This window comes from Brienomyrus brachyistius, chromosome 15, assembly GCF_023856365.1.
Source record: "Brienomyrus brachyistius isolate T26 chromosome 15, BBRACH_0.4, whole genome shotgun sequence".
Lineage (NCBI taxonomy): Eukaryota > Metazoa > Chordata > Actinopteri > Osteoglossiformes > Mormyridae > Brienomyrus > Brienomyrus brachyistius.
In genome coordinates, this window is record NC_064547.1 from 4,433,241 (window position 1) to 4,452,587 (window position 19,347).

The following is a 19,347-nucleotide window of genomic DNA, read 5'->3' on the forward strand; positions in this document are numbered from 1 at the left end:
CGCATCTCTATTTTTGCGTCCGTTATTCTCATATTGCAATGTTGTTTGTCCCATCACCCCAGCAAGAGGATCACTTCGTTTCCCAAATACATGCGACAATAAAACTCGAAATTTTTTGAATAAAGGACAAGGAAGCGCAGGCACTTGCAGGAGGGGGCGGGGGTGATGGTGCAACTGCCCATCGACGAAAAGTCTGAGCAGGACACTGTGGAAGTGTTTAGTTTTTGTGTCAATTATGTGATAGCGTTATATGGGGCGCAAAGAATGAAACCAAAGGCGTCAGTCGGCCACATTGCACATGGGACACGGGGCGGGGCCAGCGGCAGTACCCGGATGCGGATGTTGATGACGTCGGGTGTCGCTGTTCTGCGGTAGTGGCAGCTGGGAAGAGACACTACCAGGGTTGGGGGTCCGGTACCAGAACTGGGCCGAGGGAGCTGCGATCCCCAAGCGTCTTGTGCGAAGGGAGTACCGTAAGAAGACAAGATACAATCCTCAGGGTCAACGCTATTGTTGGCTTTGTTTTTCGTTTTTCTTTTGTTATCCTAATATAAGGCTAAAATGTGTAAACGACAGCCCGAAAAAAGAGGAAATAATAGACAATAATAAGGTGACTTAAACTAGTGATCTTTCAGGCTGTATGATGGGTACTAGACCTGATGATAGATAAAATAAAGGGGCACATCTATCGGTGGATAACGGCGGCTAGAGGGCTGGGCAGACTGATTGAAGGGAGAGCGCTATCTGAGGTTAGCTAGCTAATAGTAGGACAGCTGTAAACCGGACGTTTACAGGCGAGATATCTGGCCAAAGTACAGAAAAAGATGGGATTCTGTATAGGCGAGAGTATACGTGTGGCATCCGCTTAGGTGGAGCAGCGCGTTTCTGGGCTGAAAGGATTCGGCGTTTGTTCAGTGCCGGGCGCCTGCAGGAAAGGCAGAGAGATAACGGGATTAGGAGCGATCAGCTGGCTTACTATGGAGCTGCTGGGTCGGTAACGGCGGACTGTCATCAGCTGGTCGTGTGCCGACGTGTCACACATTAGTGGATCGGGCTTCGGAGTCACGCTGGGTGTGATCCGGACGCGGAGTTTCGGTTTGCCTGTGCCAGGTGAACCCTGATAACTTCACAAAAGACTGACACGAGAGGCCACACCGCATGTAAATTGCGTTTGTGTTTGAGGATGTAAATTATTCAGTGTTTTGTTTAGGGTGTTTGATTTTTTTAAGGGTATTTTGACGCCTTAAAGGCTCACCGACACGTGCATTTGGAATAAAAGCTGCTGTAACTTTCGGTAATAGTGAACGTTCTCGTCGTGAAAAATCCGGATTTTCACCTAATCCTAGCACGCTAGCACGCTTCCCATCAATGAACAGTGCTGGTATCGCAAGTGAAATCTGACTAATGTTTCAGTGTGTCAGAGATGCCAGCTGGGTGCAGACCTGCTGATGTTCCCTGCCTTCTCCACGGCCTGAAGAAACCGTTTCAGGCTTTAATCGGAAGGCGTGATCAGTGTATAGCTCTTTGTTGGAGTTCCCGTGAGTTAGGGTCTCAAGCTGTCACGTTTGTGTAATTGGCCCAGTGAAAGCCACTCAGTCTCGTGTGATGCCTGTCAGGGGCTCTTGCTGACTAAGTGGCAGGTTCTCAGTCATGCGGACTATGCAGCCCCTTCGCCCAGCGGTGGGGGCGCCTCTCCTGCTATTCCTGCTGGGCACCATCTTTCGGCTGGTGCTGACCATGCAGCGTGAGGAGAGACACAGACTCAGGTAAGCCAGGGACAATGGTGGCAAGGCTGGCAAGGTGGAGCGTGCAGTTGGAGACCTGTGGCGTCAATGTCTTCTGTTTACCTTCAGGAATCAGGTGGTGGAGATGTTTGACCACGCTTATCAGAACTACATGGTATGTCTCAATTGCTCAGCGTTTGCATAATATTGTGTATTCAGTGTATTTTGAAAATGTGCAGAAAAAAAGTTTTCTAAACAAATATTGATGGTGACTAATTGTTCCCCTTGTCTGAACTGTAGAGTGACAAAGGGTCAGGTCTGTCAGGGAGAGGGGGACTGTTATAGATTTAAGGAAGTTGAGATATATTTGTTTGTCGGTGTACATCAGTGAACTTTGTAGAATTGCGGCTGACCCAGATCTGCTGACATAGCCTACTGAGGGAAATGTGCAGAATTCCGTTTTATAATGAGTATGCTGGGAACCCGGTTTGAGCGGGACTCCACATACCTGCGTGTACGAAAGCTGAGGTGGCGTGCGCGATCACCGTGTCGTGTGTGTGTGATCTCCGTGGCAGGACCATGCTTACCCAGCGGACGAGCTGATGCCCCTCACCTGCCGGGGCCGTGTGCGGGGACTGGAGCCGAGTCGCGGGGATGTGGACGACGCACTGGGAAAGTGAGTGTGGGCGGGGGGGGGGGGGGGGGGGGGGGTTGAATTGTTGATGCTAGAGCTTAATTGTGTTTCGGTTCGTTTATAAATGGTGAGGTCATGCTGAGTGATGCAGATCACAATGCCTGTGGCAAACGCCCCCACAAGCCCATCCAACAGCTCCCCACCGTGAGGCGCTGTGTACCTGATGGTCTGTCTCCCTCACTGCAGGTTCTCCCTCACCCTCATCGACACTCTCGACACTCTGGCGGTTAGTGACCTTCCGGTCTCATGTCTGGATCACTGGTGGCATCTCGGCCTGTACTCCCTTGTGACGTCTCTCTCCCCCCCCCCCAGCTCCTGAACAAGACGGCTGAGTTTGAGGAGGCGGTTCGGAAGGTTCTGAGTGACGTGCGGCTGGATAACGATGTCGTGGTGTCCGTGTTCGAGACCAATATCCGTGTACTGGGGTGAGAGATGGACTGGACTGGGGGGAGGGGTGCAGTTTTGAGGAATTAGAATGGGAAATGGGAATGGGAAATGGGAAAAACATGTTTAACATCTTCTGCTCCATTTGCTGTGGCAGAGGGCTGCTGGGGGGCCACTCCATGGCCATGCTGCTTAAGGAGAGGGGGCAGCATATGCTCTGGTACCAGGATGAGCTGCTCGACATGGCCAAGGACCTCGGAGTGCGATTACTTCCTGCTTTCAACACCAGCAGCGGGCTGCCATACCCCAGGGTGAGCAGAGACACAAACACACACACACACACACGTACCTGCGCCACCCGCCCCTGCAAACCAGGACCCCGCGCTTTTGCCACCTGTCGTGAAACTGTGGCTACTGACTTCATTTATTTATTGGTGTCATGGAGCTCCGCCAGTTTGGCAGAAAAGGTACAATGATTAGCATTCCTTGCTCTCATTTACCCAGTGTCTGTCTTGGTGCTCTTTAAGTACTTAACACGGTGAATTAGTATCCATGTTTAATTGCTGGCGCGGCCCTCCGACGTAAATCAACGGATGTTGCGTGGAAGCAAAGAGGCAGATCAAAGTCTCAGATGCAAAATGGGAATTATTGATTTCTATCTGGTAGAAGAGCTTTTGTCTAACTGCTGAAAAGCGCTGAAGGATTTAATAGGTGTTAGTGTGTGTGAGCGTATATGCGTGTGTGTGATTCGCGTGCGTGTGTATGGGTTTGTAATCTGTCTGATCCTGCCCCATTCATAGACTAGGGGCATGCACCAGCGGAAATGTAGGATTGTAATGCTTAGAAGACTATTCTGTGAACTTGTTATGCTTCATTTAATTTGCATCGTTCGCGTTTTAATACCCAGCACTTGTCCTAACAGTATGATGGAAACGCTAAAGAAAAGGATGTTTCAATGATCTTTATGTTGCCGTAAAGATCTCGCCGTCTGTCACAGTGTGTCAGCTCAGGTGTTTCGAAACCTTTCCTGACGTCACCCCAGTATTTGCCATGACTATGGTACATACCCATGTATTTACCTATCTCTAATGCACCCTGTTTTATCTAATCAGCACCACAAGTTATCTACCTAATTAATTCATTAATTGAGTGAACTGGCTGTGAAATTTAACAACTACATGGAAGGACTGGGGAGCCCCCAAGGAAAGGTTTGGGAACTGAAGTGGTGATCATCTAGCCATCCAAGGAGATATCAGTGACTTTTTGGAGAACTGTAGAATTTTTTTTTTATTGTGATACCGTTCATTTGCATATGCTAATGTTACATTGTGATTTTGTTTCTGAGTAAATATAAACTTGCCTAGGTAAACAATTTTAAACAATTTCTTGGTTGACGTCAGATTTCTGCACATTGCTGTGTATGGTATGCTTTTTAAAATGTATGTAAAATACGTGTCCAATGAACACTGCTAATCTGCATAAAGTGCTTCAGATGTGTATCTGAAATATGTGCCTGTTTAAAAATGCAAGAATGAAGCATGGATTTACAAACTAGGATTTAGTTCCACTGTTCAGGCTGAGAAACATCCAGCATGGAGCCGATGCTTCTCTTCCGTAGTTGAAGCAACGAAAGTTATTGTTGTCCATTGTTTCTTTGTTTTCAGTTGCTTATACCTGAAGCGACCAATTTAAATGTGCTTTATCCCCATGGTAACCCAAACAAATAACATAATTTTTTCCCGGATTGCTATCGTTGATTTTTTTTTTTCCTTGCGGAGAGGAAGGGAAAAAAAACAAAGACCATCTTCAGACCAAGACTTCTGACACGACTCTCTATGCACACACATGTAAGTAATGGCTTTTACATATATCTTTCTCTTCAGTCACTTTCATCTGTTTTTTGGTTTATTATTTGCGGTCGCAGTTAAAGCCGATCGTGGCGGCCAGCTTAATTATAAAGATCGTGCTCTAAAAATAACCTTTGTCCCAGTTATTGGCATAACACCTACATAATACTGTAACCATTTCTGATGCATAGAAATCAGAATTCTGGGTCTTAAATCCCTTCGGGACAGATTGGTGCACGCACTATGTGCAATTTAGAGACGCCAGCCTGCCTAACTGCATGTCTTTGGGCTATGGCAGGAAACGCAAACAACGAAAAGAACATTCAACACCTCGCAAAGGTGAGGGGGAGGGAATTCGAACCCCCAGCGCTGGAGGCGTGAGGCGATAGTGCTATACACTGAGCCGTCATGACATTAAATATGCACATTAAAATATCACATCAAAGGAAGGAGACAAAAATAATATTTTTCTGGGTGCGTTTAAGCTCCTACGTCTCCTTTCATGTTTTTTCTGGTTGACGTGTCAGTTCTGCGTTAACATTTAACGTATTAACAGGCCGTCCTCCTTGTCTTTCCCGTGTTTCTTATCACTGAGAGCTCTGTTTACAATAATAAAGTTAGCTAGGTGAGATCCCCCCCCCCCCTTTTTTTTAACAGGAAATTATTGTTAGCTCTAGAAGTTAGCCGAAAGGTCACTAGCAGATGGCTAGCGCATGCGCCGTGGCCGTCCTGCTCACCTTCCCGCTGAGCCTGTATTCTGTCACGCTCCCGCTGTCGTTCTGCTCTGACCTCAGGAGATGCACCATCCTAACCTGTTATTTTTCTCTCCGTTCCATCCCAGGGGCATCTTCCTGGAACAAACGGATCCTGCTGCCAGGATCCGGGAATGATGTCAAACTAAAGTTTGACCAGTGTGAGCAAGCATGGATGTTTCCAACCACAAGCTTGATAATCTGTTACAGTACCCTCCTCTGGCTGTCCATGTGAAGGGAGCGTGTTTTCATGAAGAATCTTGCACTGTTGTTCACTCACAAAGGGCAGGGTATTTGCTTTGTTATTCTTTTTGTTAGTTGTGCAGGGAGGAGGTACGTTATGTGTCAATTTGTGTGCAGGTTTCGGCTCTGTTGCTGTCCAGAGCAATGGGAAACGAGACTTCTGTGTTGCTGTAAAATGGCCCCGTGATAACATTGTTGTAAAAGTGTTTTATTTCAAATAAAATTTGATGAGTCATCTGAGGTTTGGCATGTCTCTGGAGTCGAGCAGCTTCACGCCGAAACTCACAGGTGTCCGAGCGAGCGGGGTTGTTTTTGGAAATCTATGGCGTTGCTCACAAGGTCAGGTGGTGAGAAACGGGGTTAGCTCCGTACTCTCCTCTGCTCTGCTGTATTTGTCCTTTGCTGTTAAAGGTGTTTTTTTTTTTTTTTTGGAGGGGGGGCTAATTGATGTGTCACATGGCTATGCCCGATCCAAACCATGATGGTCATCTCATATTTTGTCTAGGGGGAAAAAAATGACCATTTTGATAAGTGAACACTGTCTGTCTTCTGTAGGTGAATCTACGGCATGGTGTGAGGGGTCCTGAAACTCGAACGGGCACCGAAACGGACACCTGTACTGCCTGTGCCGGCACTATCATCCTGGAATTCGCAGCCCTGAGCCGTTTCACTGGGGACCCCATATTTGAGGTGCGAGTTAAGTACCAAACACCCCTATAATGTCCTAGTTATGGTAACTTGCACTATTTTGTACGTAGCGAAGCTCCTGCCCTACGGCCATTTTGGTCAGTCTGTGTTTATAGGGTGTCCATCCACTGTGGTCTTCCTTCAGACTCACGCGAGACGAGCTCTGGACTTCCTGTGGGAGAAGAGGCAGAGGAACAGCAACTTAGTGGGAACCACCATCAACATCCACTCTGGAGAGTGGGTGCGCCGAGGTGAGGGGGGCAGACGGGGATTTAAGGTGCAGATAGCCGGGCGTGAAGTGCTGCTTGTGTACTTAAGAAGCGGCTGTTAAGAAAACAGAGCGGTGGGTGTTTGCGCTGGGCGTTGGCGTGAGCCGAGGTGGAGCTGATCACCACTGCTCCTCTGCAGACAGCGGCGTGGGGGCCGGCGTCGACTCCTACTATGAGTACCTGCTGAAGGCCTACATCCTCCTGGGGGACGACCTTTTCCTGCAGCGTTTCAACATCGTGAGCCTCCGCCCGCCTCCATCCGCCTCCGCCCTCCTCTGCTCTTTACAGCGTCGTCATGTCTGGGTTTAAGGACACAGCCCTCCACGCTCATTTCGCTGATTCAATTCCATGATCTTACATGTACAGTCATCCCTTGACATATGTCCCATCTTTCTTACGTCCCCATAGCATTGGGAGCAGACGTGGTGAACGTGTGGCAAGGTCCAAAACAAACCAATTGTGCTGCCTCCACGAACATTTATTTACATGTGTGTGAAATTGTATCTTATGTTATGTAGTATATTTGAATTATAATTGAGACGTGTCCCAATTGACTCACATCCTCACGTTCGAAATGTAACCCGGACATAAGTTGATGGATACCTTTCCACACAAATCTCTATTGTGATCTTTTTTTTTAATCATCGAATTGCACATAACCGGTAAAGGCTGATATATTTCTGCATCAAATCAGTGCTGTAAGTACGCTGTAGCTGCGTAAGCTGCGTCGCAGCCTGACACGCACCTCCCCAGAAATGCAACTGAATGTCGTCGTGATGCAGACTGCAAGAACTGTGATCGGTCTGCTTGGTAGCATTAATTTTTCATGAGAGCGAAGAAAGCGTGCATCCCAGGTGTACTTGGGATGGAACAGAAGCGTTATTTATATCTAGCATTGAATAACCCACCCTAGGCATTGTAGTAACAGGACTACAAAACTCAGGAAGACAGCGGCAATTTCACTTCACTTCACTAAGTTTATTCCTTTTTTACAAGACTTATAAGAAGCAGTATAGGCAGTAACTTTAGGAGGGAAGTGACTTTGTAGCTGCACGACATTTTTCCAAATTTGTCTAAAGTTTGGAGCAGCGTAAATGTAACCGGGACTTGATAAATGGGTACTTTGTTAAATGTTTGTGTTTTCTGTGTGATTCAACAATTGAATATGTCCCAGGGTGGGAAGACAATGAATGCAACATCCAAAACTATGCATCTACGCCTAGTGCTTTGGCGGTATAATTGCTGAGCGACACAAGTATAAATGCTCGCAGTGGTATCGCTTGCGGCGTAGCCTTGACACAGGTATAAATCAGCCTTTGCTATGTGTGGATTTGGCCATGTAGTGTTAGTGTAGTGTTAGTGTAGTATGTGACACAGCCCCGCCCTGCCATACTGACCCCCTGTCTCTTGGCTGTACCAGCACTACGCATCCATCATGAAGTACATCAGCCAGCCGCCCCTGCTGCTGGACGTGCACATCCACAAACCACTGCTCCCTGCTCGCACCTGGATGGACTCGCTGCTGGCCTTCTTCCCGGGGCTCCAGGTGGGCTCTCAGTCCATGGCCGTGCCCGGGGAGGCCGGGTGTTGCTGCGCGTTGCTGCGGGTTGCGAGTTGCACGATCCGTGATCTCCAGCGGAGAATGAACAGCTTTTCCTCTCGCCTGTCAGGTGTTGAAGGGTGATATTCGTCCAGCGATAGAGACCCATGAGATGCTGTATCAAGTCACCAAGAAGCACAACTTCCTGCCTGAGGTTACCTCTGCGTTCTCTCCCTGCCCCGTGTCTTTCTGCATCGGCGGCCCCTCCCTCACTGCCTGTCCCGCTCCCTCTACCCCCTCAGGCTTTCACCACAGACTTCCGGGTTCACTGGGCCCAGCACCCGCTGCGGCCAGAGTTTGCGGAGAGCACCTACTTCCTGTTTAAGGTGAGCGTGGCCGTACGCATGCCAGCTGCCGTACGCATGGGGAGGAGGGGACTGTATAAGTGACAGGAGCCTTTATGTGACCCCCCCCCAGGCCACCCGGGACCCGTACTACCTGGAGGTGGGCCGCACCGTGCTGGAGAACCTGAACCGCTTCGCCCGCGTGCCCTGCGGCTTCGCGGCCATGAAGGACGTCCGGACTGGGAGCCATGAGGATCGGTGAGGCCCAAGGGCTGTGGATATGGGGGCGATTGCTCCTCTGCACCCCTGCCTGTCCTCAGTCCTTTCCTCACTCTCTCCCTGGCAGCATGGATTCCTTCTTCCTGGCGGAGATGTTTAAGTACCTCTTCCTCCTCTTCGCCGACCCGGAGGACCTGCCCTTCGACGTGGAGGACTACGTCTTTACCACAGAGGCTCACCTGCTGCCCCTGTCGCTGTCCACCGCCCAGCGCTCACACTCCCTCACTGTCGCCAACACCACGGTATTCTTTGCCTCTGTGACACGTGTGACGGCGCCCCCTGTAGGCCGTGTTTTTAACTTGCTGCCAACTGCAATGTGTCATGTATTTCCAGTCCTGGGAAGAGCTCGACGATTCCAACTTTGACTGGTCTTGCCCCAACACCCGCCTGCTCTTCCCTGATCCCGCCTTCCCCCGCAGCCTGCGGGAGCCAATCAGGAGTGCCGTGGACAAGAGCTGTCCCCGCCCCGCCTCACGCAGGTATGTGAAATGAAGGGAATGTTTAGCACAGCAGGGCAGGTGGGCAGGCTGAGAGTGACGCTGGTCTCCCTCCCCCCACATCATAGCGAACCAGGCCTGGGTCGCCCCCCCCTGCGTGCTCGGGACTTTATGGCCAATAACCCCGAGCATCTGGAGCTGTTGCGTCGTATGGGAGTGAGTCTGATCCACCTGAAGGACGGGAGGGTGCAGCTTGTGCAGCACGCCACTCAGGTGATTGACCTGCGCTACACACCCTGACCCGCGCTACACACCCTGACCCGCGTCAGACACTGACCCACCGTGCCCACTCTGGCCTGGCCAGCGTACAAGCTCCTCAGTGGTAATGTGAAGGTCAAGATGCCTGAGATGTGCGCCTCTCCTACAGGCAGTCAGTGCTGTGGCTGCTGAGGACGGTCTGCGCTTCATGCAGGAAATGATGGAGCTGTCTAGCCAACAGCAGAAAGAGCAGCTGCCACCCCGTGCCGTGCAGATCGTCTCCCACCCCTTCTTCGGCAGAGTGGTGCTGACCGCCGGCCCGGCACAATTTGGGATGGACCTGTCCAAGAGCAGCACGGGGGTGAGCTCTATCACAGCCTTTCAGAGTACCTGCCCCACCCCACTGCTTGAATTCGGAGTGGTACATCCTCTTGTCACTCTTTCTCCCCCCCTTAGGTTCGCGGCTTTGTGGCTGTGGCCGAGCCGTACAGCGGTTGCACGGAGCTCACTAACGCCGCCCTGGTGGAGGGCCGTATAGCACTGCTGCAGCGTGGGCAGTGCATGTTTGCAGAGAAGGCCCGGCACATCCAGAAGGCGGGGGCTATCGGAGGGATCGTCATCGGTGAGGGCGCTCAGCGGCTACAATGATTCATATTGCTGTTATTCGCTTTGTGACCTCTAACGCACTCCCTCCATCCCGCTGACGACGGCAGACGACAACGAGGGCAGCAGCAGCGACACGGCGCCCCTCTTCCAGATGGCTGGGGATGGGCGCAGCACTGATGACATCACCCTGCCCCTCCTCTTCCTCTTCCACAAAGAGGGAAGCATCCTGCAGGAGGCGCTGCGGGAGTACAAGGAACTGGAGGTGCTGCTGAGCGACAAGGCCAGGGACCGAGGTAAGAGGGCAAGAGGATGTGGATGGGGGGGTTACCGGCTTACTGGGGGGGTTACCGGCATGGAGGAGGGCATGACTACCTTCCGGCCGGTGGGGGGGTATATTCCGTTAGAGAGGGGCATCCCTTCTTATGTAACCTAATCTTCATAGGGCAGCGAATTCTGTGAAGCATGTGGGGGGAGGGGGTGCAGAGCTGAAGAGAGAGAATGTAAGAGAATCTGAAACAGGGTTGGCTGGGGGGGGGGGTACCAGGTCCTAGGGTTGGGTTTGAAGCGCCCCCCCCCTATTTTCAGTCCGTTTTATTCCTGCCCCCCAGTAGTGTAACCTCATCTCTCCTCTGTTCTTTCATTTCACCCCTCTGACCACCAGATGCCATATTTAAGGGCTGCCCCCTTCCCAGCCCCCTCCTGGAGAGCAGTGAGTATCTTCTTTTCTGTTCTCATTTTCCCTTCCTTTTCCTCTCTTTCCTGTCACCTGTATTTGTCTGAGCATTTATTATAATTTATAAATAAAAAGCAGGCCCCCGACATGTGACGTTCTTCTGAGTCACATGACCCCGCCTCCCGGTTAGCATCACGCTGCATGTGAGCAGCTGATTATGAAGTAATGGCCTGGAGTAACTGCCAATTGTCACATGGAGCAGAGTTGACTGCAGGGGTCACAGGGCAGTCGGGGGGGGGGGGGGGGGGACAGTCAGGGTCTGCGTGACGGATGCGGCAGGTCTCTGCTTTGTGCCATCCCAGCCCTTATGTTAGCATGCCAGTTTCGGTGAGGGGCCCGGCTGCCTGCCTCATTATGCGCACTTCTCTCCCGCTCGCAGCAGAAGGGGAGGAGGACTGCTCCCCCGAGGAGGAGCTGCGAGCTTCCCCCAGTCCCTCCTCATCTCCGGAAGAGCAGCAGCCCTCGCAGAGCACGGAGGAGCAGACCGAGCCGGAGGTGGACGAGACGAAGCGGGAGGCCAGGGCCGAGGACACGGTGGAGGCGGACGAAGACTCCGCCCAGTCGATGGAGGCCCTCCTAGCGGACTGGAAGGAGGACCTGGAGGCATTCCAGCAGATGGAGAAGGACGAGCTCTGACAGCCGCCCGCATCGCCACCATCGCTGCCCCTCACAGCCCTTCCCCCCGCACTGGACTCAGGTGGGAGGCAGACAGGGGAGAACCACATAAGACTGGCCGCCCTGGCAGACCCTGACTCCGGGCCGACTCCAATCCCCCTCCGGCTCCAGGTCACTTACACCCCCTCCCTGCTCGCTGCTGATCAGGCTGTGCCCAGCCTGCGCTGGACCCCTCACAAAGGAACGAGCCCGGGACCGTGACGTCCACAGCACGCCTCCATCACTGCTTGTTTTGTTTTCCTCATGACTTTTGTTCGTCTTCCTTCATATGAAAGCGTTTTTTTTGGGGGTTGCAAAGCCATGGACACACGTTTTTGATTTGATTGACTGTAATGAGTTTTTTTTGTTTTTTTTTTTTTAATCTGAAAAATGTTTTTGATTTGGAACTGATGCTTCACTGTTCGATTTGAGTGACTACAGTACAATGCAGCTCTGGCGCAAAGAATCACAAATGCAGCCTTCTCAAGACTTCTGTATAATTACCTAATCATGTATAAACTTGTATGTATGTAAATGTGTATGTATTTTTGAAAAAACTGGAAAGATATCGCTGGTGGGCTCTATGTCCACTTGGTGAATTTGCATATGGATTAGCCTGAGCTCAGGTCCGAATTGTCTTATCAGCCCAGCTCTGTCCCACGAAGCGGCATGGTGAAAGGCGCATAGTGAGCCGTCCACCAGATGGCGCCATTGCATTAATAACCTCAATTAAATTTATTGACTGACCAGAAAATGGACCATTCTTGTTTATTAAAGTTATTAATAAAATTTCAAATTTTATGTGCCTCGGTCTTTTAGAAAATATATTATTGAACGATTTGGGGCATATGCGCGTGGGAGATTTAAATTGAATTTATAGTATTATTAAATTGTTTTGAGTTCAACAGAACGCTGGCACAATTTTCGCACAAATACATATTTTTTCATACGGTTGTGTTAAGAGCAAATCTCTGTTGGTGATCTTGAAATAAACGATTGTGTGCTGCGTGTTTGGATTTAACGATTACCTAAAATTTTTGGTTTTATGTGTTTTTTCCAGATATATTCATAATAATTAACAACAGTTTGTACATCTCGGGCGTGTTGGTGATCAGTTATTTTCACAAAGAGTTCTAGGTTTTAGTTCCCAGACAAATGATGCGATTAGGCAGTTCGTGTACAGCATAAATGTAAAAGCAGCGAACGCCAGAAGTCCGTTCGGAGAGCTGCGGCTGCGCTTCGCTCTCGGCTCCTTTGCTCTGGTCTGGTTGTTGTCCGCACGCACGCGTCAGGCCGAGCGAGGCTCATCGATTGATCGGGTCTGCTGGCTGTAATTCGGCTCTGAACCGCAGTCCTCAGTGCGAGGTCCCGCCCGTCTGTCCGAGCGAGGTTCGGCGACCTGCAGGCGAACCAGGCGGAACCGGCGCAGCCAGCGAGGCCAAGTGAGTCCGCGCTCGAAACGCTCATCACACGGCTACGGACGCCTTTGGCAGGCGCCGGCCACGTAGTGGCATGTCCAAAAGGTTTATCCGTGTACTTCAACGTTTCTTTTGTTGTTTGTTGTCTTTTTTGCCTTTTTTATTTGCCTGGGTCGGGATGTGATTTCTGGCGGTTTTCCGCTCTGTCTCTGTCCGCCTCTGGCTTTCCGCCTCGGCTGCACGAACCGTTTCTCCACCCGAGGACGATGGAGAAAAGCAGAAGGAAAAGGGGGGCGGGGGTTTAAGTTGAGTCTAAGTTAGTTATTCTCGCGCTTGGATAAAGCGATTTGGCCGGGCAATGTGACATATCTGCGCGGCGATCGGTTATATCTGTGCACCGGGACGCCCCCCCCCCCCCAGTGCCGTGTCTGTTCACTGGGGGCAGTGCGAGCCGAAGACACCTGGGTGCACGGACACACGTCCACTGATCGCGTGTGTTTACAGCACGGCACGCAGCTCTGTCCTCGCCTTCCTGCCAAGGCAATGCCGGCACCGTGCACTGTATCCCAGGCGATGCCGCCAGTTACGTGCTGGTGGGTGTGAGGGAGGGATTGAATATTGTTGGGGAGATTTTGTGCAGTGTTAGTGTTCGGTGTAGGTGGCTTTCCCGAGCGTGTGCCGTTCGGTGTATTTATTTCCTGGGAATAAGGTAAACATGGCCCCCCAGTCTTCCCCGATCACACACAGCTGTGTCGGGCGCCCTGGTAGCGCTGGCCGTGACGGCCCTTGGCAGCCCTGACACAGGCCCATTGTGAAAGTCCCCCCATCTGCGTCCCGGAGCTCGCTGGCAGTAATGCATGTGAACTTTTTAATAAATGCAGCGTTTTCTGGCGCACTGTCGGCTCTGGTTATTAATGCCGAGCCTGACTCGCCGTATGATGGACACTTGTTGATGCGCCGAGGGGGTCCGGCGTGCTTCACCGGTGGGTCGGTGCTGTCCAGAAGCTCCTTGCGCTTCCTTATGCTAATATACATCCGTGTCGTTTCTAGCTACTTTGTTTCAATTTAGTCATCGCTAATTTGATATTAGGCTTTAATATGACCCGTTATCGAAGACGCAGTCAGAGTGAATTAGAGTGCTGTGATTTCTATTTCCCTGACGTTCTTGTGTGATTGTTAATCAGCACGCATCAGCTCTGGCTGAATCTGTCCTCCTCCACCAGCCTCTCCGCTGCCCTTCGAGCGATGCATCTCGTGTAGGACTCGAAAAATGCAGCACAACGGCTGCGCTTAAGTCGCTCTCTATGAGACTGGACGGTTCTATTAATAGTTACCCTCGAACTTCTATCGTGGTCCACCCCAGTTGAACCGAAAACCTCCATGCCTGGGTATCCCACTTTCTGCACTTAACTGTTCGCGCTTGGTCATTTCGAGCATCCCAGAAATCACGACCTAATTTGGAGTTGGTGATGCAATGTCAGAGTGACATCATCCCGAGAGGAGGGTTTCCATGGTTACAGCTCAAATGAGCAAGTGGGGGGCTTGTGGTGGGCCCCCTTAAATGAGTGTATGTATGTCTGTGTATGTTTGCTTTCTCTGAGATGTACAGGTATCTGCTGTGTTTGTTTTTGTCTGTGCATGTACTAGTAATTAGGGGGTGATGAGTGCTGGGGGAGGGCATCAGATTAGGGGTATAGAGCAGTGTGGGGAAGGCATGAGGTCAGCAGAACTTGATCTGCATAGGGACTGACTCTGCAACATAGAGGGCAAGCTCACCCAGGCTGAGGTGTGTGTGTGTGTGTGTGTGTGTGTACATCACCCAGGCTGAGGTGTGTGTGTGTCTCTGTTTTCAATGAACTTCAGAGATGGAAGGAGTTTCATTTTGATAATGCTGAGTCAACATGCGTTAGACGTACAAACAAACTGAGTGAAAACAGCATATTTCAGCTGCCAGAGAGCACCGGTGCTACGTTACTGTAGTCCGATGGGTTATAGGGTTTTCAAAGTAAATAAATCAAAAAATGGTCTGCTGTGTATTCACAAAAAGTTGTGTGCATGTTTTTCAGTCGTGAAAATCTACGAGTGTGTGTGTCGTATGTATGTATACCTTCACCTCCAACGTATAGGGGGCTAGCTGTCCTGCAGACACTTAAATGCCCTGTAGGTGGCACACTGGCTGAGGAGCTGCACGTGTGAAGTCCTCAGTCTTTAGGCTGACATTGCAGAAGAACTGTAGGTGCATTTTCAGCACGGAGCCAGAATTTCACCAGTAAGCATTAAAACCGTTGCAATGTCTGTTCGCCTGATTCTGAACCTTCAGCAAAGGGAACCTCCCAGCCTTAACTGCACTGTCCTCACAAATGCGGACTCGGGTTCCAAGTAGCATCGCAGGTAAGTGAGTAACCGTACAGGATGGGCCGTCACCTCTGCGGAGGGACCGAGGGCTGCGTCAGCCTGAGCTGGCCCAGGGAGCGGGCGAGCAGTTTCTCTCTCTATCCATCTCTTCTCTCCCCCTCCTGTTCAGGATGGAGGAGTTTCCCTTCTCTCAGACAGTAGGGCTGTTATTCCCCTCCCCCCAGGGTCCTCTCTCTCCACGACAAAACGAGAGAGTGGTTTCGATCATTAGCCTTGCTCCCCCCCCCCCCAGTCCAGTGTGTGTGTGCGCGTGCGTGCATATGCTCATTCACCCATGTGTCTTTGGCAGGGCTTGTTTGACTTGTCAGGCTGATGAAGTGTTTGAACTGGGTAAGGGAGGGGCTCAAGGCCTGTTTATGAGCTGGGTAAATATTATGCTGTTGGTTTGAGGGGTTGTGCTGCAGTGCTCTGCTTGGGTTGGGGGGGAGGTTGAGCAGCCATAGCTTTCCCTCAGTCCCGGTCTCTCTGGTTCCTCTCTTCCTCAGCCTTTCCTCCACGCTCAGCCCCTCAGCTGCTCTCCTGTTCCCCGATCTTTGTCCATGGTGGCTGGGGGGGGGGGGCAGGGTGCGTACCTGTGTGCTCGTCCCGGTCTCCCGCAGGCTCTGCTTCCTCCTCGTGTCATGGCCATGTGGGCTTGGCGAGCGTCTTCCCGCCGACGCACTTCGGCACCTGCCCCTCGAACCCTCCTCGCAGCCCACGGCATGGACACTTTGCGGAAACCAGCAGCATCGCGGTGTGCTGGAACTGAACCAGCACGTCTGTCCGCATCTGTATGTCGATACAAAGGTAGCGTTTCATCTGAATCCGCAGGACAGGCTTTGCCGCGTCACACCGACGGCTGTTCTCTTTTGAATCGGATCATACTCCATCAACCTACATGCACCATGTCGTTTTTTGGGTTTATGATTAACCCAGGCTGTTATCGCACAGAACTTCCTTCACTCGGGACCCATCTTCTTACAGTGTGGAAATCGTGGGTTAATAGTCTGGCAGAGAGGGATGAGGAGCTTGATGTGACCGGGAATTGGCTGAACTGAGTCCTACTTTTGACGGTTTCATTAGTATCTTCATCTTGACCTTTTATGTTGTTAATCGGTAGGTGGTTGAGACCTGGCTTAGAATTACACATCTTGGTTTTTGTCTGTATCGAGGAATCCTGGTCTTTTGAGGGAAGTCGGGGTCTGCTTTATTCCTTCTCCCAGTTCCTTTATCTCAGTTAGCTTTTGAGTCAGACCTGGTTCTTCTGGAGTGAACTGATTTCTTTGAAAGTTCCCTCACAGGCCCGTCTGCTCATTTCAGTTCAGCCGGCTTATTAATTAATCAGTTTTGATTGAGCCGTTGGCTGTATGGCTTGCTCCATTAAATCACGTTTCACCGAGTATCATAATTACGTTCAATTTTGCGTTAATTTGCCAGTGACGTTAAACAAAACCGCAATAAGGAATAATTGCCAGGAAGAAAAAATGCCTCTTTCTAAATTGCCGTTATCTTTCCTCTTAACCAAGCAAGGTTGTTAATTTTAATCAGCAATTGCTTTTTCACTCTTGAACGATCAACTAAAGGAATCATCAGTTACAGTACACTTAATGACTGTTTTTTTTTATATATATAAATGGGAAAAGAATGTGATCTTAGTCAGGCCTGATTAAAATATCATTAGTCTGTAGCAAAAAAGACGCATCCTGGATGGGGTTAAAAGCGCAGATGCGGTGAGCTTGGCGACTTTGCTTGTTGTCTTGAGCTCATTGCTGCAGGTTACTGGCCAGTGGGGGGGTTATTTAAGGCTGGTTCATACTGCTTTGCAGAAGCGCGACATCACGTATCCATGTGTACGCCTATATGGAAACGTGCGTAGTTCTCCGGTCAAGCTGTACACTTTGCACACGCACACAATGTGTCGTATTTGTATTTTTATTAATAATGTAAATTATTATTCTGATATTCCCTGCTTATGTACTTCAGGAGTGAGTTTTCTGTTTGTTTCTCTGTTTTACGAATTCAGAGGCAGCTAACAGGGTTGGCAACTTTGGTCAGCTGGTTGACCTGACTGATTTTCAAATCCGGACATGTCACACACACGTGTTTACATGTATGTAACAATTTATTACCTTGTAAGTAGTTTGTAGGGTTAGCAGACTACCCCAACGCTTGCCAAAAGCACCCATGTTGGTATTTAAAGTGGGCTCTAGTGAATCGATCATGTGCAGTTTGCCTAGAGCTGCATGGACACAAATTTGGAGTTCAGCAGACGTTCGTCCGCGGAGGCGCGCAGTGACGTCAAACGCGTCATAAACGTTCGAGTGGACACGTCTGCTAGTACGCGTGCGGAGAGGTATGAAGCGAAGCTCCCTGCATAGGGAATGCGGAGCGGGGAAGCTGAGGGAAGCGTGTGCTCAGGTGTCGCCGCCCCTGTTCCTCCAAACACCTGGCTCTTTGTCCGGCGGTCAGAGCAGATGGTAGACTGGGGGGGCGGCAGTGTAGCTACACAGCACTCCTGCTGACTTCAAAGGAAGACGGGAGCAGTAGCTGTGCTCCCAGGAGTTGGGGCTGGTGAGGGGGGGGGTCAGGTACAGCCCTGGGGTCTCCGGCCAGACGGGAACTCCGGCGCCGGCAGCTGAAGGTCTGTGTGGCCGCTGTGCTGGGCTCCATTACTCACTACTGAATCAATACTGGGATTAAGATAAACCCCTCTGTAATGTCTCATTAAGTGAGGTTTTATTACCCTGGCGGTGGTGCTGTCCTGCGTCCAGCGGCCTTGTTTGCCTTCATTATTGGGCTTGCTGGGTGAGGGCAGGGGTCACTCCTATTTAATTAAGACACCCGCTGAACCAGCATGCTACCCTGTTACAAAAAGGGCGACTTTTTCTTCAGCGAAGAGAATGCTTATTTAGAGAATTCTGATTGGTTGTTGCTTCGAGGATTAATGGATAATGTAGTCTGCATTGAGTCTGCATTTGTAGTTAATTTTTTTTAGGTATTGAAAAACCATAGATTGCATACGAGAAACTTGCTGAGGCTCTTGGAGTAATGTTGCTGCTCTGCCCATGACCCACGGGATGCTCTCTCTCCCTCCCCACCCCACAGGTACGAGTGCGATGCTTGGGGGACGGGCAAGGGACTGAGGCCATGGGCTGTACCTCGGCCAAGCAGGTGTCGGCCGTGCCCAGCGACGAGGAGGGCCGGGGCAAGGCCTACAGCAACGGGGACCTCTTCAGCGGTCAGTGCAGCCGGCTGCACGCCACCATATTGTCAGTGCAGTTTCATTCACCGTATCACGCGTCAGCCCCGTTGTGAGTCAAAGGTGAAAGTGTAGGTAAATGTGCTCTTTTGAAAGGTAGCGGTGATAATATTCTTACCCGCGTAGATGTCCGCTCGCTGCCTGCCCTCTGACGAGTCCTTTGGAAACGCCCACGCAGAACCACCTGTGCAGTGAGACAGGGGGTGCTCTAAGGCCAGGCTGGAAAATGACGGCTCGCAGAGTTACAGCGCTGGTGGCAGGGTCACAGTCACCGTAACGGCATCGGTTATACCGAGATTCTGAGGATTATGGGAAAGATTCGGAATTAAGGAGAGTGCAGGGGGATAAACTTCATGGACGGTGGGTTACAAAAGCCCCCCCCCCCCCTCCCACAGCATGGCTTTAAGCAGCGGATTGTGCTTTTGATCAGAGGCAGAGAGTATTTTTGACAGAGGTGGGCGAAGCTGCTTTCGTTCCCTCTCTCTCTCCCTTTCTCTCTCCCTGCTCCCACTGACTCCCTGCTTTTGGTTGCCATGCTTCCCTCATTCCCCGTTTCTCTTGTATCTCTTTTTCTTTGGTATATGGGGTATATGTGACTGTGATTGGGGTGTGAAGATCGAGGCGGGGGGGTTGGCTGGATGGGAGCGGATTGGAGCCCTATACCTGCAGGTAGATGGGGAGCTTGGCTTCTGCCTCAGTACTGCAGGAGGCTGTCAACCTGCCTGCTCTGGGTTATTTCATGGTTCCCCCTGTGGCCCCCCTTTACCACTTTCTACAAGACCAGAGAGGTTAAGGTTGCTGTCACTGCTGAGACCCTAAGGGTTT

The 19,347-nt window shown here is 50.8% G+C and overlaps 2 protein-coding genes across 5 annotated transcripts in view; both read left to right on the forward strand.

Moving 5' to 3' along the window:
• The first annotated feature begins 347 nt into the window (after positions 1-347).
• edem3 (ER degradation enhancer, mannosidase alpha-like 3) lies at positions 348-12,256 on the forward strand. Of its 4 annotated transcripts, none has more exons than XM_048976630.1 (21): positions 348-1,766; positions 1,854-1,899; positions 2,300-2,400; positions 2,605-2,644; positions 2,731-2,843; positions 2,960-3,113; positions 6,200-6,334; positions 6,477-6,582; positions 6,740-6,837; positions 8,021-8,146; positions 8,271-8,354; positions 8,443-8,526; positions 8,618-8,742; positions 8,831-9,005; positions 9,097-9,242; positions 9,329-9,473; positions 9,628-9,819; positions 9,915-10,080; positions 10,172-10,357; positions 10,726-10,773; positions 11,177-12,256. In XM_048976630.1, exons 1-21 carry the CDS (start codon positions 1,651-1,653, stop codon positions 11,431-11,433), a joined length of 2,643 nt encoding a protein of 880 aa, XP_048832587.1. In that variant the 5' UTR covers positions 348-1,650; the 3' UTR covers positions 11,434-12,256. The 4 variants fall into 4 exon arrangements, with proteins under 4 accessions (XP_048832587.1, XP_048832588.1, XP_048832589.1 ...); XM_048976631.1 differs by having other exon boundaries at positions 11,180-12,256; XM_048976632.1 differs by lacking the exon at positions 10,726-10,773.
• A 337-nt stretch (positions 12,257-12,593) lies between these two features.
• Positions 12,594-19,347, forward strand: part of zgc:92140 (uncharacterized protein LOC447854 homolog) — a 12,616-nt gene continuing 5,862 nt past the window's right edge. Inside the window, exons 1-2 of the mRNA XM_048976634.1 lie at positions 12,594-12,893; positions 18,369-18,501. Of these exons, the coding sequence (XP_048832591.1) occupies positions 18,411-18,501 (91 nt within the window). The 5' untranslated portion in view covers positions 12,594-12,893; positions 18,369-18,410. The remainder of the gene's footprint in view (positions 12,894-18,368; positions 18,502-19,347) is intronic.